The sequence below is a fragment of the Azolla caroliniana genome, unplaced genomic scaffold, assembly GCF_043228905.1.
Source record: "Azolla caroliniana isolate FFs.n. ecotype wild unplaced genomic scaffold, voAzoCaro1.0.p SCAF_12, whole genome shotgun sequence".
In the NCBI taxonomy this organism is placed as follows: domain Eukaryota; kingdom Viridiplantae; phylum Streptophyta; class Polypodiopsida; order Salviniales; family Salviniaceae; genus Azolla; species Azolla caroliniana.
In genome coordinates this window covers 13304859-13332461 of record NW_028230447.1, presented here as the reverse complement: position 1 = coordinate 13332461, position 27603 = coordinate 13304859, and the positions used below count along the sequence as shown (strand labels likewise).

At 37.8% G+C, this 27603-nt stretch overlaps 1 protein-coding gene across 1 annotated transcript; it reads right to left on the bottom strand.

The window, feature by feature from the left end:
- Positions 1-225: 225 nt before the first annotated feature.
- Positions 226-25718, bottom strand: LOC147857151 (callose synthase 3-like). Its single transcript, XM_087328254.1, has 41 exons — positions 25606-25718; positions 24792-24996; positions 24479-24579; positions 24259-24383; positions 23678-23777; positions 23484-23594; positions 21826-21936; positions 21640-21732; positions 21446-21537; positions 19021-19147; positions 18807-18944; positions 18370-18446; positions 18210-18288; positions 17977-18102; positions 17761-17878; positions 17256-17587; positions 16973-17025; positions 16833-16893; positions 16585-16669; positions 16432-16481; positions 16257-16343; positions 14575-14886; positions 14318-14484; positions 14092-14212; positions 13922-14016; positions 12736-12883; positions 12482-12633; positions 12299-12408; positions 11234-11353; positions 10430-10498; positions 10164-10350; positions 9945-10065; positions 9745-9864; positions 9551-9666; positions 2703-2786; positions 2510-2622; positions 2196-2425; positions 1290-2087; positions 1150-1200; positions 882-1067; positions 226-788 (listed from the first exon to the last, which is right to left on the bottom strand). Exons 2-41 carry the CDS (start codon positions 24970-24972, stop codon positions 552-554), a joined length of 5784 nt encoding a protein of 1927 aa, XP_087184380.1. The 5' UTR covers positions 24973-24996; positions 25606-25718; the 3' UTR covers positions 226-551.
- Positions 25719-27603: the final 1885 nt, after the last annotated feature.

The window sequence follows — 27603 nt, the reverse complement described above, 5'->3', positions numbered from 1 at the left end:
TGCTAACAAAGCAACCCCATTTCTAATACCACGGTACTAGTATCATGGTGGGAATGAGAAATGGTACAGTTTGATCAGGGATAAACCCTATTTAGCTTCTAGCTCTCCTAGTTTAATAACATTTGCTTGTTGGAATCACAATTTTATCCTATCTTTTTCTACCATGTGAAAACATGGAGCCTAATAACAGCAGTGAAAAGTTAGAAGTTACAAAACAGTCATGTATCGTATATCTCTATTACATTGACATGCAAAAATGGACAACGCATCCCTATTACATTGAAGTCTAGTGTACAACAAAAATGATGAGTTTCAAATTACATGATATTGGTGTGAAAGAAGGGGGAGCTAACTGTATCGGACCGAGGCAAGAAATTGGCATTAATTCTACCATCTTTGGCCTTAATGATAACCCAGTAAAATTCGTATAAGTTTCTTCGTTCTCTTCAAAAAAACTGTCAGCTCAGAGCTTAGCTGATTGATGTGAATGTTGTTACCCTTAATGCGAGGATTGTCCAAAAACACATATCATTAAATGCAGCCCTCATTACTCAATTGGATTTCTTGTCCTTTCTACCAGCCAGGATACGTGAGATCTGCAATCCTCTACTGAATGCCTGGTTGAATAGCAGTCGCGTTTGAAAATCAGAAATGAAGGGGAACCATGCCAGTATAGCTATGGGCATGAATAATACAAGGCCCATCAGGTACTCATAGCCTCGGGCCAGCGCTTTTACAGACTCCCACAAACCAGCCTTACTCACCACTGGCCTACATGCCTGAGAAATCTGCAAAAGGAAGGGCATCACAAAGCTCAATTTTCAGGCAGTATTTTTACTAGGAAATAGATCCACATCCACAGATCATTAATACTAGTTTACCTGAATAATTGCCCAGCCAGATGGGAGGAATGCAATCAGACTGATCAATAAATCCGCAATTATAAGCTGCCCCACTGTAAAGAGGACAATCAAAATTGCTACAGCCGCAAGAAATAGCCCTCCCTTGAGGAGCCGGAAAAAAAGCTGAAATTCCGCACTAAACCGACGTCTTCCCTCAGAGACCACCTGGCAGTCAGTAGTTACTACAATGTTAATCAAAAGTTATTGAGCTCCATTATAAGAATGACATAGTTATTTGCTAATTTACCTTGAACAAAGCCAACAAAAACACAATGACCAGCCACGATAAAGCATACACCTGCAGTTGGGATATTTATATTAATTAATCGTAATGCTCCAACCTGGAACCTTTAATCTGACATGTAACATATGGATGTTTGGACTCACCAGAATACTCTTGTTGCCATGCGCAATGTTTAGATGGTAGACAAGGCCATACTGATATAAGAGGAACCTCGTTGACAGCAGTATTTCGATAATTTGACCCCTTAGCCCAGAAGTACTGAGATGAGTTTGTTCTTCATCCCACCATGACTCCCAACTCTTGTCTGATGGAACCCCAATCCCACCACGATTGCTCACCCACTTGTTCCAATCATCCCAATCATCAACAATTTTTTGCCATTCAAATCCTGATGGATTAAACAAGAAAGGTGAATACAGCCATGTCCCTACTAGGAACCACAGTGAGAATGTAATGAGTAGGTAGGGAACTGTCTTATGCACTGTAACTCCATATATATTATACACTATCAGAAGTATTAGTAGCTCAAGTCCTTTTGTGAAATGGCTACGTGAGTAGAGACGGTAATTTTCAGCAAACTTAGCATGGAATACGACAAATCCACGTCCAGTAGACCTATATTTTGCACCTCCATGAAGCAATGTTCGCCCATAGAAGTGAACTTTTGTACCCATTGAAAAAGTGAAAAAAACTGACGCAAGTTGCAGTTGCATTATGATAAGTTCACTGAGGGCCTTACGGAATCCTTGCTCGAGTCCAATCTCTATCACCATGGGAAGAGCCATTAACAGTCCAATCTGGACAAATGATTGAGATGCCAAGGCAGCCTGCAGAGAAGAATTATCTTCTAGGCCTGCGTAGTGGTACATGCTAGCTTCTAGACCACTAAGGGCAAGATAAATTCTCCCATAGAGGAATACATACACAGTAAGTACGACAATCTGCAATCAAGTAAAAAACTTAAAGCCAAACATAAGTGCAGAAACAAAATAAACATAAAATCCCTGAGGAAAGAAAGAAAAATTAAAGAATCAAGAGTATCTCCTCACAAGAGTGTTGAAGTAAAACCCAACAGTTGTGAAATAAACAGACAACATCCTGAAGAAATCCATTCGATGACCAAGGCGATACACATCTCTACTCATTGTCTGTTCACCATTTCCATTCGCAATTTTGGCTTCAAACAGGCTTATCTGATTCAGGCCCACATCCCTTCCTTTTCCAACTTGTATGTATTCGTGGTGTGTAACAAGACCACGGCGCAAAGTGGTATTAAATCCTGAATATGTGGTCATAAATTTTAAAAGCAATGTCTATGAGCTGCAAGCCGTACTAGAAAGGCACATTGTGTGGTTTTCACTACCTGCAAAGATATCCTCACTCAGGTTAACACCTTTGGAAGCTTTGCTGATGCCACCTCTACTAATGTGAAAAAGCCTTTCAAAAACATCCGGATGCCCATAATGGAAACGCACCCTGTTTCAACGACTATAAAATTATCAGATACAGGACACCATGCTCAGAAACATATAGAGAAGTCATGCATAGTGAAATACCTGAGTGGATTTGCCAAAACTCGCTGGCCTATGGTTACAAAACTAGACTCCTGATTTGACATAAACCCTGCAAGAGAAGAGACACTGCACAATGCAAAAATGTCAAATCACAGATTATGAATATTTAGATGTTAGAAATGTTATTCTTTTAGCAATGTGTCATAGAGGAACATTCATATGCATAATTTATTGATTTCCTGAGACTTAGCATTGTTTATCAAGTACCTATCTATTCTTGCATAAGGCATCTATAAGTTCAGTGCATTCTCCAGGGATTCAACGTTTGTGATTTATCCACATCTACATGAAGGTTCAGGTATGCTTGCGTGAAGGTATGGAGTTTCTAGAGCCATATCAATGTTACTTTTAAATTTCAAGAATATTGTGGACGCCACTATGCTGATCTTATCCCTCTCTTGATGGGATCTCAATTCCTTCAACCCGTCATAACATATTTCACTACCTCTAGTAAACCTGTTGGCGTGATGACAGATCATGCAAATCTATACTTTAATGTGAGGATGGCTGCCAAATGGATGTATATGCTTAGAAAACAACTGGACATGCTAAATACCAATTTATTTGGGATGAGGTGAAAACATTGGTGAAATACATGAAGCAGGCTGAGATTGTAGCATCTAGAGGTGTGACAGGAACACAACCACCACCCCGACTTGAACTCCTCCCAGTTGAGTTCAAACTCGATGGACCAGCCACATACTTGAGCTAGTTGTGTCGGATTATAGGTGCCTTGACAGGGAGAAACCTTGACGGCTACCTAACGGGAGAAGAGAAAGAACCTCCTGTCATAACGAGCAATGAATGGAAAGCATGGAGAGCTACCCACATGTCTTTGTACACGTGGCTTCTCAACTCCATGATTCCATCAATCGCCACAACAGTTGATGGAATTTGAAGTGTGAAGGAGATATGGGAGAAATTGCAAAAGACATGCTGGGAGGGGAAACAACATGAGAGTATTTCAAATTGAGCAAGTGATAGATGTTGTTTGGCAGGGAGATAGGATGATTCAGGAATATGCCATAGAGCTGGAGTGTCTATGGGCAGAATACAATCATTTCTCGCCTGTGACAATGTGCAATCATCCTCAATGTAAGAGCAAGGAAATTTCTGCTCAAAGAAGAACCATGCAATTTTTGAAACATCTCAACCTGCCGTTTGATCAAAGAAGGGCAGTTCTTCTAGCCAAGGCTGAAATTCCCACACTTGATGAGGTAAAGAAATATGAGAAAGCACATTTGTTCAGTAATATACATAGGTAGGAGGGAGAAAAATACAGAGATCTCTTCTATTTACATGAGGAGAAAGTCCCTCTTTATAAAGGCCAAGATCTGGCCATTGGGCTACCTAGCTGTTGAAACTAACTAGCCGTTGGGCTAGCCGTTATAACTTTTAAACATTCTCAACACTCCCCCTCAAGATGGGCGAAGAGGTGCAAGACAAGGTTACCATGCAAACTTGATGGTAGCAAAAGAAGAGGAAGGAACTAAGGTGGTGTTCACCAAAGAGGATCAAGCTCTCTTAGAAATACTTAGGAGGAAGCAAAGAGCCGCAAATGATACTTCATTCATGTCAAGAGGTAACACTGCCACCTATGCTTATTCGGCCACAAGTACTAGCAACACAAGTACTCTTGCCTCTGCACCAGAATGGATAATTGATTCTGGTGCATCTAGGCTAGTGAATTCTCCTTGTATACTCACTTATCAATGCCAAAAAGCATTCAAATTGCTGACGGTACAACACAACCTGTAGGGGGTATAGGTACAGTAAAATGTACCGACTCTGTGACGTTGTCTAATGTGTTGCATGCTCCTTTCCCAGTAAACTTATTATCCATAAGTTCTATCATACACCAACTAAAATGTGTTGTTTCTTTTGATATTCCCAAGGTGATATTCTAGGAGAAAGGGACAGGTCGGAGACTTGGGACTGGCACATGGCATAGTGGACTATGGTATTTGGATCGTGAAGGGCTGGATTCAGCATTAGCATCTATGGTAGAGGGAATAGGATGTAAGGGGATCTAAAATGAGTTATGAGGAGTTGTTGACACTTTACCACCAACGTATGGGACATACCTCTTATGGCGTTTTGAGTCGGGTGTATCCACACCTTTCTGAAATTGGTAAGCTTACTAAAAGCTCATATGCTAGTTCAGGTCATAGGAGTTCCCGTGCATTTGATGTAATACACCCCGATGTTTGGGCACCATGTTCCACAAGTTCTATTAATGGATATCGATATTTTGTCTCTTTCATTGATTGCTTCTCTCATGTGACTTGGTTATATTTGATGAGGAAAAAGAATTTAGTATTTGCTTGTTTTAAAGATTTTCATAGAGCAAGTAAAACTCGATATCGTGCAGTAGTAAAAGTGTTGAGGTCTGATAATGGAACAGAGTATGCTAACATGACATTTAAGGAATACCTCTCAAATCAAGGAATACAACATCAAACTACATGCCCATATACACCAGAACAAAATGGAGTAGCAGAGAGGAAGAATGGACATCTTCTGGAGGTAACGAGAAGCATGATGATCTCTATGAATGTCCCAAAGCAGTTGTGGGGACAGGCAATTTTGACAGCTGCCACATTGATCAATAGAATGCCCTCTAGAGTATTGGAGTGGAAGTCTCCATGTGAGTTGTTGCAAGGCAATAACTCTAGAATCCTTCCTTTGAAAATGTTTGGATATGTGTGTTTTGTAAAGGACAGTAGACCATCTGTAGGAAAACTTGATCCTAAAGCTGTAAAATGTGTATTTGTGGGATACTCTGCCACACAAAAAGGCTATGTTTGCTGGAGGCCAGTAGAGAAGAGATTATTTGTGAGCATGGATGTGCATTTCAGAGAGGTAGAGCCATATTATAAACAAGGGGTAACTTCACCCTTTGATGACTTAATTGAGACTGAAAATATGAGGGAAGGAGATAATCGTGACAGGTTGCTAAAAATAGGATCAATTCCTTTACTGATCCCTACATCAGCTGAGAAACAAGTGAGCGTAGGAGGTACGGAAGCAGAAGGAAACGAAGACGAGGAGCCTATATGTGTTGGGACTCAAGCTGAGGGGGAGCTAAAGGTGTATACAAGGAAGAGGAGGCAGAAAGAAGGAAATATGAACACATCTTCAGTGCCACATGTGCCATCAAGTTCCATGTCCCGACCTGCCTCGACTTCTAAAATACCTACAGAACTCCCAAACCCAGAAATCACAGGTGATATGATTTCCTCTCCTTCTCCTAAGAGATTAGGAGGATCCCTCAAAGTAATGCAGGAGTCCCTCCTAATCATTATGGGTTTCCTTATGATATTGCTCAGTTTATCTCTTATTCTAACATATCAGCAACACATAGAGCATTCATTGCATCATTAGACTCTGTCACTTTACCCAAGTGTTGACAGGTTGCTAAAGAAGATGCAAAATGGAAAGCAGCCATGCAAGAAGAACTCGGAGCTCTTGAGAAGAACAAAACTTGGGAGATTGTGTCACTACCACCAGGAAAGAAGGCGGTTGGGTGCAAATGGGTGTTTACAATAAAACAAACCCTAGAGGGGAAAATAGATCGATACAAGGCACGATTGGTGGCTAAAGGATATAGTCAGACATATGGCATTGACTACGAGACTTTTGCACCTGTGGCGAAGATGAGCACTGTTAAAAGACTTATTTCCTTAGCAGTGAATAAGGATTGGAAATTACATCAATTAGATGTAAGAAATGCATTCCTTCATGGAGAGTTGATGGAGGAAGTGTACATGGATGTTCCCCCAGGTTTCGGTACAATTCAAACAATAGGTAAGGTTTGCAAACTTAGGAAGTCACTTTATGGACTGAAGCAATCTCCTCAAGCCTGGTTCGACAGGTTAAGAAGGGCTATGGTGGGTATGGGATACCAACAGACGAATGCAGACCATACAGTGTTCTTTCGACAACACGAGGAGCATACTACATTGCTTGCTGCGTATGTATGATATAATTATCACGGGTAACGATGAAGGAGAAATTGCTCAACTGAAGATGCAATTGGGTAAAGAGTTTGAGGTGAAGGATCTAGGATTGCTACGATACTTTCTTGGAATTGAGGTAGCTCGTGGAGCAGAAGGAGTTGTTCTATCTCAGCGGAAATATGTACTAGATCTTCTCAAAGAAACTGGAATGTTGGGATGTAGGCATGTAGCTTCTCCAATCGACCAAAAGATCAAGCTAACTGAACTTGCAGGAGAGAAAGTGGATCGTGAAAGGTATCAAAGATTGGTAGGTCGGCTGATTTATTTGACCCCCACCCGTCCAGATATCTCATTTGCAGTAAGTGTGGTAAGTCGCTACATGCATGATCCGAGGAAAGATCATATGGATGCAGTGTACCATATTCTGAGATATCTCAAAGGTGCCCCAGGGAAGGGATTAATCTTCAGAAAACATGGTCATTTTAACATTGAGGGCAATTGTGATTCTGATTGGGCCAGTTGTGCTGATGACAGGAAATCCACATCAGGATATTGCATGTTTGTTGGAGGCAATCTGGTCTCTTGGAAGAGTAAGAAACAGTCAATAGTAGCAAGGTCAACAGCCGAAGCAGAGTATAGAGCTATTGCTATAGGAGTTGCGGAGATGTTATGGCTGCGAACTCTCCTAGTAGAACTAAAAGTAAATCAAGAAAATCAGATGATGTTGTGGTGTGACAATAAGTCAGCAATCAGCATTGCCAACAATCCGGTACAGCACGATAGGACCAAACACATCGAAATCGACAGGTTCTTTATCAAGGAAAAACTTGATAATGGAATATTAAAATTGATTCATGTTTCTACTGAACATCAAGTAGTAGATTGTCTTACAAAGGGACTTGGGCCAATAAGTCTTACTAGATTGTGTGACAAGATGGGCTTAGTGCATATTTTTCACCCATCTTGAGGGGGAGCGTTGAGAATGTTTAAAAGTTATAACAGCTAGCCCAACAGCTAGTTAGTTTCGCCCATCCTTCGTGGATTGGAGGAATGCCTCCAACACTTTTCTACATGCTTGGCTCATGCAGTGACTAGAAGTCCTTGGAGTTTCAATAGATATGCAATGGGAATCTATGCACTATGTTTTGTGGATTTGGGGAATGCCTCCAGCATTGTTCCATGTGCTTGGTTCATGCAGCAACTAGCAGCAATAGATATGCAATGGGAATCTATGCACTATGTGAGTCAAACGATAAAACCAAAGTGATGGTGTTTAAAACCACTCGACCATGGATAGCGAGATCTGAACCGGTAGCTTCTTAGGAATAAACACACAATCCAAGACATAAAAGGAGGTTGCTTGTACATGGTAACAGGAGATTTCTTGGGGCTTGGTTCTCACTATGAGAATGTAGCCCTTGATACCCTTGAGAGATAATGTGCACATATACAATTCCAAGATCCATGAACTAAATTGTGTTTGTTTAATGCAAATTCTTCTCTCCACAATCTCTCCACCCTTGTCATCAACAGATAAAGGCCATTATCTCCTGCCGTTACAGGCCCTTCCCTCGCTTCGGAGACCTTTCCATTCTGGATAGACCAGTGCTAGAGATTTTTCGAAGACAAACAGGACAATAGATTTGACTTGAGAATCTTACATATATAGATAATGAGATTCGTTAGTCATGTCTTAATTCTATTTCTATTTACTTTTTTACTTAGTTACATTAATTTTGGTTTCCTGTTCTCAAACATGAGACAACATTTTAAGATGTAATCTCTTGTTTGGTCTTATTGGCCATTTTGGCCTCTTAAAACACATTCATACTTTTTTTCTTTCTACCTACAGAGTAATTTGGTGTCCACTAAATCTGGAGAGGCATTTAGTCTTGATGATTGCTCACAGTGCATAATGCAACCAGAGATAAAGAGCAGCCCATGGCACTATTCTGATCATTGACTGGTATGCAAGAGATTTGGAGGTCCCTAAGCAAAGGCACTAAACTTATGTCCTCAAAATGGCTTGCTGAACATAGATATAATCCGTGTTGGCATACTGAAAAGCAAGAATGGTTCTAGTTACATGGCATAAGTATAAAAACACTACACCCTCATTTGAATATAGCTTGGATTGTCCATTGATATGCTGAAAAGCAAGAATGGTTCTAGCCGCATGGCATAAGTCCAGTATAGCTTGCATTATCCACACTTGAATATGACTGAACTGGATAGGTGTTCTAAACAGAAATCATTAAATTGGACAATGAAAGAGCATAGATTAACCCCACAACTTCTGTAGGTAGGAAGCCCACAAGACGCTCTTTTTACACATGCCGCAAGAAGCATTTATTACCAGCCCTTATATATGGATAATGTTGAGAGCCACGCTCAATTCGTGTGAGCATGTCCTTATGGAGAAAAGCACAAGTGTTAACAGATAATATCTGCCCACATGCTCCGTTCACATCAATTAGAAATCAAGATAGGAAGATATGCACACAAATCTGTGGATCAGCCCCACAACATCTCATCGTAGGCAGATTTTCTCCACGTTATAATATTGGCAAATTGTCACAATGTGGAGCCATTATATAAAACTACATAACTCTATTTCAGACAACTTTAAAGTATACTAAAACTATCAAACATTTCAAAGGGCTATCTGATTGAGGAGTATAAAGTTGTGTATTTGAAGGCAAATTAAATCCAAGCTTTAAACACGATGGCATACCTTCAGAGAAGAGGTATTTGGATTTAATTTTACTTTATTAGTTCCAGGAATTTAAAAATTGATAATTGTCGTATTAAACATTCCAACTAAGTATGAGTTTCTGCACATGCAATAAATTCTCAGAGTCTTTGATTCACCTTCCAGTAAAAATATGTTCACGCATTCCAAGTATAGATGGCAATCTCACTCCATCATCAAATAAGAACTCTTGCAGGAGGTTCCTCATCTTCAGTGCTTCCTCCAAATAGTTATCCTATGAAAACAATTCGCCTAAAAGTTCTATGAAAGCAATGCATACCCAGCTGAAATAAAATTTCATTACCATACATACCTGGTTCATATCAATCGCCTGCAATGCCTCACCTCGTGTGAAAATAATTGCATGATTCTGGTTTTCTGGTTTTCCCTCACCAATGATGGGGTTTCCAGGGAGCTTAATATTATAGATTTCCTGGATTAGGAAATATTAATTAAAACCTAACGAAATCAGCATGAATTCCACATTTAGAATGAATAAAAATTTAAGTGTACCTGCTCAGTTGCATTTTTATCATTATCTTTATCAACGATAACTTTCACAAGTTTCGAATAATACTCCTTGTGATTTCCTTCTCCCACCTCATCAATGTACGCTACCCGGAGAGATGGATTGCTGTAATGAGAATCGAATGAAATTCCGATGCACATGTCAATTTGAGAAAACGCTGATGTGTTCCTAAGTACAATGAGGACACAAACTATAGCACTCACTCTTTCATCAGATTAAATATATCATTAGCACGAGGATCCTGGGTGCGTTTCTGAACGCCATAGTTTTGACAAGTAACAACATATGTAAACTTCATGTCTGCCACTGCTTCAATGTTTAAAGAAAGTGTCTGTTGACTTTTTTCAATGGAAGAAGCCTTGAGTGTCTCATTATATCCTTGCATTATTTCTGATGATTGATCATGAAGAATACCTATAAGACCATTCCTTATATAATCAAATGAGTAGTAAGCAAACGTAGAACTCACCTGAGGGTTTTGCCGTGTCAAAAAATGCCTGTAGCTTAAGAGCTCTTCTGTAGTACATCATACCCCTTACTGAAAAACAGATAAAGATTAGGGGAATCATTTTTCATAAACTGAGCTAGCCTATATATGTCATAGTATCTGTACAACAAATCTTTCATCAGAAATGAGATATTTCTCTAGTCTGCATGTAATTACAGTAATACTTCAACAATCAGGAGGTGAATGTAGACTAATTAAATACATCATGACAGCATAATAATGTGTATGTTATAATTTTTATGCAAGGAATGTTCTGCTAGGAAATCAGAGTTTGTTTCACTGAGCATCTGCATAGCAATAATTAGACAAACATGGTGTATACGCTACTCAGTTAGCAGTGAGTTCTACTAGACAAATTTATTAGAAACCAGATGTAGTTTTCTAGAAGAGTGGAAGCCAACTAAATCATAGTCTAGCCTCAGCAAACACTGGAATATATATACAACAAATTATCCAGCGTTACATTTTTAAAACAAAAACCTTATCTAGAGTATACTAAAACTATCAAACATTTCAAAGGGTTATCTGATTGAGGAGTATAAAGTTGTGTATTTGAAGGGCTATCTGATTGAGGAGTATAAAGTTGTGTATTTCAAAGGGCTATCTGATTGAGGAGTATAAAGTTGTGTATTTGAAGTCTCTACCAAAGGATGAACACTAAAAAGTCAGCTATTCAAGCCCTCTCGCAAACCTACTATAGTAAACAGACAAAGGTTCCTGTGATTGTTCGTTGTTATACTACAAAACACCAAAACATTTCCAAACCTGTCCTTGTAAGGGATTGTGCACGATACGAGGCCCATTGCCGAACTGCATTAAAAATCTCAGTATCACCCACATTTGACTCTGTGCAACCATTCCGCTCCATGAAATTTCTCCAATCATCTGACAAACAACAGAATTTACATTGATGATGTCAGAATCATTCACATTAGCTTCTTACTATTTAATATATAATCACCACAGCAAAGGAAAAACAAAATGTAGGCAGATTAAGGGTGACTGTAGCCTCAGAAAATATTCCAGTTCACAGAACCTCGGTTCAAACAGCAGTTCTAGGATATCAGGATTACACTAGCTCTTTTTCATATAGCATCAAGTGGGGATGGCTGCCCTTTTATCCTACAGAACACAAATAACAGAATATAAAAAGGGCCTTCATAGATGGAAGAGCATCTAGATATGTCTGGTCACCGTAATGAGACAAGGGAAGACATGTTAAACATATGGTTGTAACTGAACAAAGAGTGAGGCCTTTACCACTAATGAGGAATTTTCGCACACGAAAATAATTTCATCTCATCGCTAAGTCTTGGAATGCAGACACTCAAATCACTATTGATCATAGAACAATGTAGTGGCGCCATGTAATCTTGAGTAATCATAATCATGATGTAAATGCATACCAGAAAATAGTCATCATGCTGTATATCAGCAGTTAAACGTTAAAAATTGCAAACCTTGTGTCATCATGAATCTTCACTTCAAGATTCTATATTATTTCTCATCATCAATGTTATTACTACTGCCCCAATGGCAAAATCATGTAGTAAAATAGGAATAGTAGAAGAAAATGATTATTTTCAGCCAAGCGATTGAAGATGAAAAGTCATCTTAGGGGAGAGACTAAAGATAAATTTAGGCACACGTCAAGCAGGATACTTATATAGCAAACTTATAGACAAGCAGGCCATGCACATTGCAAAAAGGCCTAGTGATTAGAGATCACATGACATATAAAAAATAGAATAGAGATCACATGTTTGGTATTAAATAAAAAAATATTACCAAAGGAACAAATATTTCTAGCAAATGCAAAAGTAGACTAACCTGGATAAATCTTTTGAAGATAATAAAGAATTGACACACCATCCTCATTTTCCTCTTCCAGTGCCTTCCTTGTATATAATATCTCCTCAGTATAGTAAGGTGTGAGAACACTGGAAAGGAATCACAATATGGCTAGTCATGCACTGTTACAACCAACGGAAGTTTCTTAGGAATAAAAGAGACCTGAAGGAGAGCATGTTCCGAATCTTAGGAGGTGGAGGCATATCCATAAACATTGAGTTTGTGAAAAATGCAATGCGCCGTCTTGCCTCAACATTGGTTGGAACATCCATAGCAGACTCTCTTATTGTCAAAAGCAAGTGAAGTCGCTCTATCTGCAAAAGCGATATAAACAGCATCAAGTATCAGTCAGATATATAAAGAGATGCATGTTCTAATCTTTTTGTTTGGTGTACTTATGATTTACATAGCTCTACCTTCTTCTCCAATTCAGCTGATAGAGGATATTGAATATTTGATCCCCCAAATAGAGAATTTAAGGTTTTGTTGAGTGATACATTATCTGTCTGACCATGGGTTGAGTTGATATGGGCTCCATGATTACTATCTAAGAAATCTTTCATCCTAAATTTGTAAAAATAAAAAACAGCACGTGAGAATTAAATCCATTAATATTCTCCTTTTATTGTAGGTCTACCAAAACAATATCGAACAAATCTAATCAAACAGAGGCTTGTATACATCAGAAAATGTTAAGAGAATTCAAATGTGTTTGATAGTGCTTAAAGTGCATCCGCTTGTGGTGCATCCGCTTGTGGTGCATCAACACACTATATTGGGCTCCATAATACCTGTAAAAGAGACATCCACCATAATTTCCAGTTTGGCTTAATTCTGGGATAGTACAAAAGAAGATGTACAACAGCTACAGTCAGAATATGTTGGTTAGGACTCAGGTAATCTACCCAAGAACCAATTGAAAGGAAAGTCAAGAGTGATCCCAGACTCAAACAAAAATCTCCTTTCTTCACTCTGATGCTATGGTACAGCCTGTAGTGTAGAGACGCATTTGACTGACTCCTCAATGCAGGAGTTCGCTCATGCCATACAATGCAGAAAATCCCAATGCAAACTAAACTGATCCTCAAAACCAAATATCTGAGAACATCGGTGTTTCCACATATGCAGAAGGTGATGCTGTAAACTGTACTGAAGAAAGTATTTTTCTATGATGGTCATCTGACTAATCACAAGGCAAAATGTTCAAGGTGCATCTAGAATACATTGAATCTGTCAGCATAAAAACATGGTTTTACAGGCCCCCCTCAACAGACCTGAACTAATCAGTAGGATAGACCAATTGTAATAAGTTATCAAACTAATAAAAAGGCCTGCAGTGGACTTTACCATGATCACTAAAACTCTTGTAAGGTGTTCTTTAAGATGAGATTAATTTAGTTTGCAGCCAGCAATTTTTTCGTTACATATATTTATGAGAACAGCTCAACCAAGATTGCATATGAACATTATGCACAAGAACTAATTAATTCACAAGAGAGATCATAATAATGATTTCCCTGATAATATACACAAAGAACAATAACGGCAATGAACACCAAATACATCAAACTCCTAGATTTTTTAGGAAAGAAAAAGACTCACAAATCACTTTTCATTGTTACATCTCTTATGTAAACTTCATAAATATCTTGAAGCAGATATGTCACCCTTTCTTTTTTGGTAGAATCCGCATCTTTCTAATAAAATGTCAAAACCTATCAAGTCAGATTTAGAACTGCATGAACATGGAAGACGAAGAAGGCGATGATTACCAATATTTCCACTAAGTCAACAATCTTTTCGTAAAGCAATGGCATTGCACTCATACTAAATGTTTTGAGGAATTTTCCATTGAGAACAGATTGCACTTCCACAATGACAGAATCTACAACTCTGCATGTTAACATATTTAATGTTAATCAAAACGAATTTTCCAGAGTAAGTGGTGGAATTGGAGCAGAAAGTCAAATAAATGAAGAAGTTTACCATCAGACTTACTGTTTCTCTCGTTCTCCAGTCACAATAGCACGTAATATTACTATGAACAAATCATAGCATTCCTTTATGGCATACATCATGAAGCCATCGGTGCCAAATCTTTTTATCAACTCATCATCTTCATTTGCATCTGTGAAGTCTTTCGCAGTATCTAGTGCCAGCGCTATCTGTGTTCATTCTCAGAGGTATACAGTATTGTTCAACAACAAATAAGATAAAGTCAAAGTATTTCTTTAGAAAACTACAGACTGTATTACCTTGTTTGCTAACAAAAATGCTGGCCATTGATTGTACGCTGAAGAATCTGTTGAGTATGGTATCAAAAGAAGCTCTTTCTCATGGTTGCTTAGATAATCTTCCTCACGTAAGCTTTCAATAATTTCATTCCAAAGCTGGGAGAACTTGGCAAAGACTTCTTTATTTGGTTGAGATTCTTCAAAGTTGCTATGTTTATCAAACAAAGCAAAACCTTTACGACGGGGCCTATCTTCTGATGAAGGGATAAGGTTATGTTCAAAAGCTGCAGGGAGGGACCGAAAACGAGATCTCAGCATCTCTTGATTACGAATCTGTGACAAAAATTACAATCCGGCCGTTTTTAAACTCAAGCTTCTCTCTCTTCAAGATGGAGTTGCTTGCCTCTCTCAAGATGGAGTTATTAGAAGCCATACAAAAAGACATCACAAGTCTTGTAAAGGAATCAAACTCAGAGTTCAACAATGACATGGTATAGTATCTGAAAGATGAACTATCCTCAAATAAGGTCGAACTACTAGCTATTAAAGTTTATTTACAAAAAGGACAGGAACCAGTGGAAAACTTCATCCCCACAGTTTAAACCATTGTAAATTAGGAAAACCAAACATAGTCAACGATGGCCAGAGATGCCAAAGCTCAAGCCGAGCATGCTCTAAACGAAATTAAAGCAAACACTCCCTGGATAGAGGTAAGGCAAAAGCAAAACAGAACATCGGTTGATAAGATGGAAATGATGAACGCTACATTCGAAGAAGACGCCAAAAGGAACGCTCACGCATTACATGTACAAGTCGTTGGTTGGGGTGAAAAGGGAATGCCACAAGAAAATGCCAAGAATCTCAGAATAAAGATTGATGCGTCAAATATTCCATTAGCTTCAACATGGAGACTGGGAAGAGATGAGTCTAGAGCTAAAGTCTTGACTGTCCGCTTCATGGATATGGAAAGAAGAAAGCTTCCCAATCCAAGAGAAGGGCACTAAAGAATGACAATGGTTTCGGAAGAAAATGGAGATGGAGGCACATTCTACCCATTTTCCTTCCTTCCCTGTGTCTGATTCATGCCGACAATGGTTTTGTCGGCATGAATCAGGCACTATACATATATAGAAATGGTAATGTCATTATTTCATAGAACAGAGCTGCATGAAAGTGTATGGCCTATGAGACCTTATGCAGGATAAATATAGGGTATTTTAATGATACCTTCAAGAACATAGATATTGTTATTTATATAGACCATCAATGCATATTGCTAGAAAATTCCCCGACAGACAAGGATAGAGTGCTCATTCTCAATAACAGATACAAGGAAACACAAAAGGCTCTGGAGGAATGGGTGTGTTGTACAAAAACGAGATCCATGATAGAGTGCAGGTTGTGCACAAGGATGTAAATGTGCATTATATGTGGATATAAATTGACGAGGGGATCTTAGGGAACTCTACATTGCAATTTGCTATTTTCCATTTGCCTATTCAAGGTTTGCACCTCTCAGACGATCACCATATCTATCATTTTATCATGATATCATAAGATTTGCTACAATAAGGGATATAGTACTATTAGGAGACTTCAATGCATGAACTAAGGATGAACAGACAAACCAATTAGGTTATGCACGGAGAAGTTATGATAGAAGCAGTTGGTTGTACTAATAAAATATTCACAAGTACACCAACCTCACCAAGACGTGAAAATGCTCCAGTTATCCCACCAAAAATAGTTGACCAGACTGCATACCAAATTTGGGCATCCATGAAATACACCTGCATTGTTCCCATCAAAAATCACAGAAATGTTTCAGGAACTAAGTAATTTTTGGAATAATCGACTGTAGAATTGCTTTTTCCCTACCAGGATGATCGGGGACCACAATGCAAGAACTACACCCCAATAGTTTTTTGCTGCAAAGTACAGACCACTGAAGTGAGCTAACTGGACTTCAGGAAGCTACTATAATGTACAGCACTACACATTGGAATAATATTAGCATGCGAAATAACATACCATTGGGAAATAGTTCATGCCATTGATATTTCTCTTCAAGAGGAGCTTGGATAATTTTCTTTGTAGGTCCCACCAGTGGCAATACCTGCAATCCAAAATAAACAAGCCAACAGGAAATAAAGGAAAATTAAAATAAGCAAACTACTTTTATGAAAGCGCATTGAAAATCATAACAGCAGATGAATCACCAAGTTCAACAGCAAATGAAAGAGATGAGATATAGGAAGAAGGTAGGATCAATCCATCACCTCAACATAATAGCTGAATAAAATCTTGCTAAGCAATAGTAAAACCCAGAACAAAGTATACCTATAAGAACAAACTTAGTGAGGAAGACAATTGACAAGGGTATAAACTGACTTGAAATAGGTTAACTATAAAATCTTACTTGAAGAGGGTAACGGAGTTCTCGTGCATTCCCCGCCCAATGTAGAGTGGTGGCTGCATTTATAAATTGCCAGAACCATTTTAGCATTGTAGATTCTTTAGATGTTACATCATGGTTTGCATAATGAATGTTGGTGTCTGGATATTTTCAAAATTGATAAATATATTTGAAGAAAAGAAATTAGCAAAATTTATCACAGACACATATGTACATTTCTAAGGCATGCTAATGAGATCAAAAACACAGAAAAGAACAAATTCCTTCAAGCATAAAATTGTCTCACCAGGGCCCACCAAAGAAGCATTTTGACAACTAAATGATCAGCCTGTTCAATATGCCGCCTTAGTGATGGAAGAAAGAATAACAATACGCCAAGTGCATCCGGTGCCAGATATAAAATAATTGCTCCTATGTAGAGTTTTGGGCTTTCTGATCTTCCAAACCAATTTTCAAAAGTTCTCAACAGCTCGATAGGAGCTCCCCATGTTCGGGTGTAGCATACAGGCAGTATGATAACCCATCCTAAGGCTACAATTACTTTCAAGATGTACCGGAATATCCCAATAAAATTCATATTTCTCCATGACTGAAAACTCAGCCAAATATCAACAATTGCTGTCCACAAAATTAGAAAAAGTATATTTATTTATGTTGCCTACAATAAAATACGTTTATGATAATCTAAACATGTTTTAATAGTTTGAAAACATTTATGAGAATAAGTATAGGAGTGTCATTACCACAAATGAGAAAAAGAAGAGAATAGTTGCTTCAATATATCTATGTACCTTGGATGAACCTGAGGATAGCAGCTGTAATAAAAACACTCAAGACTTTACTAAGAATGGGACCATGGAAGATGTCCCCCAATGAGCCTGACCCATTCCACGCAACTATGACCATTATCTGCAAACAGTCATTTCATAATGTCAAATTCATAAAAGTTGACAAACTTTCCATTTCCTGGGCATAATTTTACCAATGCTTTCTTTCCTCTGGGTTACCTGAAGAGACAAAATGAAGAAAGACCACATCCTGTCAAAGCTTCTAAATATATGCCAGAATGACCGATCTTCAACAAAATTGCACTTGCCAATCCATGAGCCTTTATCCTGCCAAACAGATTTTCCCTGTATATACACTAATACAATTTAGAATATACTATATCTTCAAATTAGTATTTTAAAATATGCTTCAGAACTTTAAAATCCTAATACAAGAACTATCATTTACAAACCTGTCTAGGCTTCTTAGGTGGTCCAAAAAATTCCTTTTCAATGGCCATAGGCCACCCTAGACTGAAGCAATCAGCAGACCTATTTTTATTTAAGTTGCAAAACGTTTAGAGCACGTAGAAAGTGAACAATGCTGAAAAACAATATCTTAGTTATATTCACCAAAAGAATTCGTTTAAGTCATCATAATTTCTCCACGCTGCGTGGCGAGCTCTGCCATCTTTGTTTTGACTACCTTCCTGTGAGCCCCATAACACTTGAAAACTTCAAGATACATAGAGATACATCACAAACACATACACAAGCATGGATACATAAACACTTATCCCAAAAGAATATTCATATTCTCATCCTATTAAATTGACTAGTTTAAATGCATTCATATTGCAATGGCACTAAGCTGGCAAAAATAAGATGCTTTTATTCTTTGTCAAAAGTAAGCATCAAAAAAAGAAAAGACGATGAGACGTAAGACCTTTCCAGAATAGTTGACATAGGTAGGCAGAAATCAACCAGAAACATTAATCAAAAACCATCAAGTTTTAAATACACTTCCCAGATTGTCAATACAATATCTAAGGCAGAAAATGACATCTTACCTCAGCTATAACTTCATAGATAGGCTTGATTACTTTATCAAGGAAAGCATTCAGCTCCCCTCCATATGCTGGCTTTACATTCTCTCCAGTTACAGAGCTTACATTCCCATCTAACATACCATTAAGTTCGCGCACCATCTGAAATAAGAACTCAACACTCATTACAACATTCAAATATAATATACCGAATCTAACTTCAGTTGTCTGAGCTTACATGGTGGAAAATGTAGCAAAGACTCTCAGGCATAAACCTCAGATTTGCCGCTTCTCCCCAAATCAATAAAAAAAGGCCAATGTATAATATCATCCTTTGCTCCATTGCTTGCTGTATTGTTGGCAGCCTGTGCCATTGATGAAATTAAAACGTTGTATTGAAATATAAATCCTAAAAGCATCAAGAATGAGTAGAGAACATATTGCCACACATATGTTTAAAAATACAAAGCATCGTCCATTGCAGATCATAAACCACCTTATCCAAAAACTGAATTCGCATTAATAAGCTGGAATCTTTATTCCATCGAGAAAGAATGTATAAATTGACAAGGAATATACAAAATCATAGTTCAAACAAAATGCAATTCATACAGTTGCTTTAATAAGATGGAAAACAAACATGATTGCATTATAAGAATTATATAACAGAAAGCATAAGATAAACAATCATCTTGAATGCTTGTGCATTAAATGCTTTTACAAAGTGAAATTGAAGAGGATAATTAAAAAAGCTGTTTTCTCACACACAAAGACAACCCTTCTAGAATCTATATTATCGTTTCTCAAAGCATGGCAAATCCCAAATTATCAGTGGGATTACCATCTATCACTTGCTTTCTTGCCAAATTCTCTATAGAAAATGCAACTCTCAATTGGTAGTATCTTCATATTAAGAATACGTTCACATAAATATAACCAGAATTCTGTTTGGAAATTGTGAGATGACTGCAAGGATCTCCTCTAAAAAGTACATGCATAATGTTATCATACAGGAATGCTCCAAAATTGCCTTGAGGCCAAAGACGAGAAAAAACACTTTATCAAAACATTGTTTTTACAGCTACCAGCTCACCTCCTAATGATATTCTACTTTGTTTTAACCACAACTGTGTAGTTCAGAATTACCATGTGGTCTAATTCTTAGGGAAGTACAAAGAGTAATATGCACGACACTCATTGCCAAAAACCTCTGTTGAGAAATACCATGTATATAAATCACTATAAGAATGTGGGTTGTTTATCTCCAGGTAATGATACCAAGGTCGAAATCAAAAGAGAGGGAGGAAACTGTGATCACTTCCCTAGAAGAACCAGTGGACGCATCCTCTTCACTCTTCAAAGCACATATTGGTTCATGCTGAAGGCTTGTAACAAGTATGAACTTGCAAGTTAGTTTGGAGGCATGAGAACTCTCCTTCACAATGTAGGAATATCGCCATCCTACAGAGTCTTCAAAAAGGGAATTCAACAAAAGGAGAAATATGTAAGAATTCTACCTCCATCAGGAGAGTGGAATCTCTTGAGGATCCACTCCAAGAGACTCTACTCTCACCTAGAGTTTGGAAATTCTAGACATAGAGATAATGATAATCACAATGTGAAGGTACTTCATCTGGCTGGAAGAGGAAAATAAAGAGAATACATAAAAGACACAGGTATCCATAAGAAAATTTGAATGATAAAAACCATTCATTACCGCATCGTAATATCTTTTAGTTTTAAAGCACCATTAATTTATTAAACAAGACAACAAACTTTGCTCTACACAAGCCTTTCAAAGAAGTTAGAATGCAGGAGTTCTAGGTAAAATAGTATGCCATCATAACAAACATTAACAATATATTCATGGAACTTTCCAATAATATATGCAAGGCATAAAACTATTGGTCAATAATTTCCTACATAGATATATTAATTTCTCAAAATGGATGCTAGTGATAATATCGATGAAAATGAAACACTGTTATTGCACCTGGCTCAAGCCATGACCTCTAATATACAATTGCCTAGGACTTTTCTTGCTGGATCTCAAAGACACAGGGAAAATTTGTTGGACGATGGGACAGCTACACAAGCTCATAGACACAGAACAATCACAACTTTCTTTAGCTCATCACTCCTGATTCTACAAGTCAATCAAGTGCTACAAAAATGGGCTCCAGACCAGGATATAACAAAAGGGCCAGACCAGGACATTGCAAAGGGGTTACAATAGATCAGCCAATAGCAAATTGTCGCGCACGTAGGCCCCAGCCCCATGGACCACGATCTCACCACCCTTGTCATCGACATATAAAGGCCATTATCTCCACCATTTCAGGTGCTTCCCTTGCTTTGAAGACCTCTCCATTTTGGGTCAACCTATGCTAGAGATCTTTCGAAGAAAAAAATTACAATATACCTGACCTGAGAATCTTACATGTGTTGATAACAAGATACTTTAGTCTCTTTTTATCTTATTTACTTAAGGCGAGGCAACACTTAATATGTAATCTCTTGTTTGGTCTTACAGGCCATTTTGTGCTCTAAAAAGACATTAATATATCTTTCTTTCTTTCTTTTAGGGACAATAAATACTCATGTTTAAAAAATACTTTGAAAAAATTTGCAGCATTTAGAGGAGAGGAACTATAAAGACTTACACTATATAATTTGGTCGATGCAGAAACTTGCACCAGCTTTTATAATTCTTAAATAATCTCTTCATAACGCTTTTCAATGCTTCAATACTGAGCTGAGGAGAAACCATCATATGAAGCATGAGACAGAATATTTGCTTTCCCTTTGTAGTCTATTTAATGTCCTTACAGCATTTTCAACTAATCAAGTAAATCACCTTATTCTGAGGGTCTGGCTTTAGTATCTGTCTAATATGCACATTGGCAAGAAGTAAAATCAAGTTCTCCCTCTGATTTGCCACATTATCTTTCTGGAGCCCCAAATACAATTAAAAATTAAGTGACCCTCATTCTCAAATCAAAGGAAAATTGTTCGAATGACTAATGCATCATTGCAAGAATACCTGAAACCCAAAATTAAGTTGTAGCCAATCAAGTATATCTGCATTTGAGACTTTCTGATCTCTAGAATAAAGTCCGCGGATGTTTTTAAGTGCTTTTACTGCTGCATCAACCTGGAGGCAAGTTGTTCAGAATTTCAATTTCATATCCTACAGTTTTCCCATGGGATACCAAATAGTTCAGAAAGTAATTACCACTTTACATCTATAAAAAATACAGCCTCTAATTTCCAAATGGTTTCCTTCAAAGTAATGTTAATGGTTTCACGATCAAAATCCAAAATAGCCATTTCAGTGATATTGTAAATATCGTTAATCACTTAAGATGCAGTGTAGACTATTTCATAAATATCTTTTATCATAGCCTTGCAAATACAATGATGGATATGCAATCTTCCAGCGTAATACGCTATTTTCACACACAATTTGTGTGTGAGAATGCAAAAACCAAGTTTGTGAAGTCAAGATTTCACCTTTAGTCATAATAATTGCCCACATGATAAGGAGCAAGGAAGCTGCACCCTATGATATAATCGGATGGAGATGAGAGCAGCCCAAAGTTACCGAGGCATTATTCTGATTAGAGACCAGTAACTAATGGATTTGGTAGCTCACGAAGAAGAGGTACTCAAGACTGGCATTAACAACAATGATTTTCTTTAGCTCCATCACTAATCATGCTACAAGTTAATCAACGACTACAGAAATGGGGTCAACCTCAAGATACTTGAAAGGGTTAACCATCGATCAGGCAATAGAGTGAGGTCAGTTCAAAAACACCTCAAAAATATGCTAGTAAGTTCAAAGTTATATACAATATGTAGAAATAAAGATCAATACAACATCATCGATCAGGCAATAGAGTGAGGTAAGTTATTGGATGAGGTAACAGAGTGAGTATGTAGGTGGAAATTTCCAAGAATACAATGTTACATATGGGAGTCAGGTTCACAATTTTCTGGATGAGTGGGACTGAAGAGGTGTTTTCCTTCAAATATGAGACAGATGTCAGGAAGGCAAATACATGTGCTTAGAAATCAAGTTACTCCCAAGAGAACCATATGCATTGACCTGCTACATTTTGTAGTGGCCATCCCAACATGATACATAATACTTCATTATTGGAGAAAATGCAAGTTGAAAATGCTAATTATCCCAATTTGCCAATATAGCTAGCAGACAAGCACCTGGGGCAAAGTATGGATTCACCTCTATTCTTGTTTAATCACAAGAATATGAAAACACCACTAATATATGATTGGAAAAAATCACTCAATGCTAATTATCCCAATTTGCCAATATCGTTAGCAGACAAGCACCTCAGGCAAAAGATGGATTCACCTCTATTTTTGTTTAATCACAAGAATAACCATGTTGACCACTGCTCTTAACTTCCTTTTAAGAAATTACATTTGTTTTAAACATATGGCAATAATGCCTTCTTTTACATGAACCTATAGATGTCTCTGTCCATACAACTTCAAAGGTGTGAATCAGTTCTGTCCAAATCAATGTTACCCACCAAGAATTGTGTAATGTAATGTCGCACGTGTCCTCAAAGTCCACTTCAACTTATTTAAAGTGTTAGCAAATTGCCGGATAAATTAAGTATGACCAAATTAATTGGAATATCATGTATCCATAATATTTACAAAGGTTACCTCTGGTAGCATCCTTATTGGTTGTTTTATAGCCTCAGGATCAAGAGGCAATATATTGTATGCACCTACGATTTCTTTTCTAGATTTTACCAGTTCTGCTTTATGCTCGACCTGAGCAATCATTTCACGTCAGCCCGGAAGAAAAAACGTTTAGGATAATATGGAAAAAAACAAATTGGCAATTGAAAACTCACATCAGGATCCACTGGCTCATTGTTGTCACCTTGCTGATTCACTGCCTTCAAGACATCAAACAGAACTGCAGCGGTCTGGTATGCTTTCGCCAGTCGTGGCCTGTATCAACATTATAAAAAACTTGATATGGACAATGTAGTTTTGATAAGCAACTGAAGCCTTCTTAAAAATTACGAACATAGTTCTCTAGCTCTGCCTTTAGGGACATATCCTGATCAGCACACTCAAAACTACCATGCTGCCAATAGCTTTGAACCATAAAGTTCTAGTGCATAAACAGGCTTGTGTCATATAGAAATATATGGGTATGCCTTCATAAGTTCACATCAAGAGCTTGACCTCAAGAACATAGAAAATAAAGAAGACGATCCCCAAAAAAGAGAAGAATGATCAAAGATGAAATGACATAAGAAGAAAAAGTAGTATGGAAAATCAAACAAAAACATGCATGCAAAGGCGAAGAGTGCAAAATGAAGACAAATAAATGTTATAGTCAATCATCTAATTTGTATCACTGTTAAACCTTCTATCAGTTCTTTCGGGATTAAATTCCATGATCATTATCATCATTTTGGCTTACCGATCCATGTTGTCACCAGCATTCTCTAATGATTTCACGTATCTATCATAAAATTCCTGGTAATAATTTTGCATCTCTCTAGCATCACTTTTTGCAGACCTCTCTCTTAGGGTGGGTATATCATCCTGTAAGATGGAAAACAACAAATTACCAAAAAATGTCTAAAACCAGGTTAATTAAAACCTCGTGTAGATGATGGATGACAATACCCATAATTTACCTTCTCTAGTTTGTGAAGCAGTGCTGTTTTAAACTGCCTCACTCCACGAAAATTGGAAGCTGGATCTACGCTATGCGCCCGATCAAATGCATAAAAGCGGCCTGTGATACAACTCAGGATGAAACAAAATGTAATATATAAGAATAAACAACAAGTAGAACTACAAAGGTATACACGAATAAACATTGGGTAAAGCTTTACAAAGGTATGCAATCATAAAACGTTAGGTAGAGCTTATAAATGAATGCAAAAGAAAAAATCATTTGACAGAGGTTACAACAGTATTTAAGAAAAAAGAATGGGAAAAGCTTACAAAGGTATGCCACCCGAGGAGCTTTTTCTTCAATTTCATTTGCCACTCGGAGGATGGGCGCAATCTGTGCGAGTGAAGATGGAACAACCTCAGGATCCATAAAATCCGGGAAGTTCCCAACTGTAAAGGTTCGAGATAGGTGCCTTGATGGACCACTTTCGAGGTTCCTTGAAGAATCCATCTTGTTGAATTAATTATCCCTACCCTGCAAGAACACGAAAAATTCTAGGATGCTAACACAGCATGAATGAATACACAGATTTTGTTTTTTTAAAACTGCAACTTCACAATGTTCAGGTAGTTGGAGACACAGGAATGCCATTACAACATGAATGCACATATACTACTCGTTAAATAAATTGAGAGTTCACAACATGAATTTTTCCAGCTACAGAGAAAGAGGTTAAGAATACTGATACAATGTGTACGGTGAATGCGCATGTCATATTTGTTTTGAAAAGCGCAACTTCATAGCATTGATCTGTTTAGATGGATACAGAAATTCTAGAATGCTGATACGACAAGGACAAATGTGTTTATTGTGTTTGTTAGTCACAACATGAAGAAACCAAAGTCATGTGCTTCTTTCTTGTAACCATCACGAGCAAGGAACTGCAAAAACGTCGTTGGGTTCCATACAAAGTTTTGTCCCTTTTTTGAGACACTAAAAGAAGTGTATTTCGCTTCTTCTTCTTCTTTTATACATAATAAATAGTCTTACTAGACACACATTGATCGCTTAAGAAATGTGTAGCAATAGTGAGTTTATATGCAACTTTCCATTTGGTTAAATAAAATGAACAAGAATGCTAACCTTTGGATGCCGGTACAATTTGTTAGCAGAGTATCCCTTTCAGCTGAATTGTTGACAAACCATGGCTAACTAGAAGTTTCATGAGCTACACAACTCTGCAATGCAAGTCAGAAATCGCAGCCATCCATATACATATAAATGTGGGAGTGGGGGAAGAAGCTTTGTTGTGTGTGTGTGTGTGTGTGTATAAACACAAGTGCAGACAGGTGCAGAGGTTTTTCCAGGATGAAGATCGGAGAGAGAAAGAGAAGAGAAAGCAGAAATTAAATTCAAAACCGAAACAAAAAACCCTGGGAAGAAAGAAAGACTGAGACTAACATACATAACAGTGTGAGTGGGAGTAAAGAGAGAGAGAGTACAGTGCAGTGCAGTGCAGTGCACAGTTGTGTTTGTATTTTGTGTGTACATTGAGAGAAGTGTACGCTTACTCTTTAAAAAGCAGAGCCTGGTATCATGTATGGTATATGGTATGGTATGGTATGGTATGTACATATATAATAATATATGTATGCCATTCAAATTTTAAAAAATGAAGGTCATCAAAGGCAAGGCTCGTGACCGATGTGTCTATTTGCACACACCCAATTCACAAAGCGGCCTTCCTAGCGAAGAAGGAATCGCGATTGCGTACATTGCTGGGCGCACTTCCGAGGGTGCATGTTATCTGCACCGTCAAATCTTATCCATAAAACAAGTGTGCCATTATAAAATCTTATTCTTGGTGGCCCGAGTAACCCAACCCTTCAAATTAACAGTTTCTTAGCTCAAATCAGTAGCCTAACTTGACTCATCTCACTCACCCGACTCTCTAACTATAATAGCCTGACTCAAAGTGGTAGCCTGACTTAAAATTAAATTGTGGTCAACTAAAACCCTAATATCTACACATTTTCCCCACTTCTTGAATCGCTTGACGCGTCTGTTGCAGTTGAGTTTTAGGAGGGAAGAACTTTGATTGCCTGCACTTGCCAACCCACATGTGTAAGTGCATCGCCACTACACATTTGCATGGTATGTATTTTATTGTTTTCTACATTTTTATGGCTACATTTTTAATGATTTTGTGAGTGTTTTGTGAGTGTTCGGAAAATGTTGGATGGATAAAATGTGGGTATAATGTTGGTTGGGTAAAATAAACCATAGATGGCGTATTATGGTTTAGATTTTTGCGGATGCATGTGAATCATGCATGCATTGGATTATTTTGAAAAACTTGCATGTTGGTGAGTGAAAGGAAAATGTTGGGTTGGGTAAAATGAACCATCAAATGTGGCATTAGGGTCCACATTCTTGTCGATGCATGCAATGGATGATTGTTGACATCTAGGTTCTGTCTGCTTTTGATTGCATGTTTTGTAATGATTTCTGGTATGCATGTTTGTGATTGAAAGGAAAATGTTGGGTTGGGTAAAATGTGGATGGATAAAACATTGGATTTCGATTATTCTGGTGGTGGAGTTCATAAATTATGGTATTCTGCCTTGCTTGCACAGATGGCTACCAAGTCCAAAGAGTTCCTAGAGTTTGATTCTAATTGGGGTGAAAGAAGACTCAATGGAGGGAGGTACGACACAATTCATTTTTCAACAATGTATATGTAAAAGAATATGATTACGAAAGCTAAGACAAAACCGGATCGTCCGGATAGCAAAAGAATACAGACACAGATTTAATGGAAACCTTACACGGGAGAGACAGAGTTAGAGCTGAACATAGAAAACATGTATATTCCCAAACACTAAAAACTCTCTCTCACTATACAATGTGCTCAACAACATTATTTATACAAGTCCCTAACCGAAGTACTGATAGGTACTTCAATGCTTGTACTGAGCCCCTGACACTAACTACAAGAACATTAACTACCTAGTAGTCTAGAATCGTTGACCTCTAATGGTGTTAGAGTGATCATCTAATGTAAGCATATGATAATGATATAAAATATATGAAATAAGAAAGGAGAGAGAGAAAGAAGGGTGTCGATCCACCCGACCACCC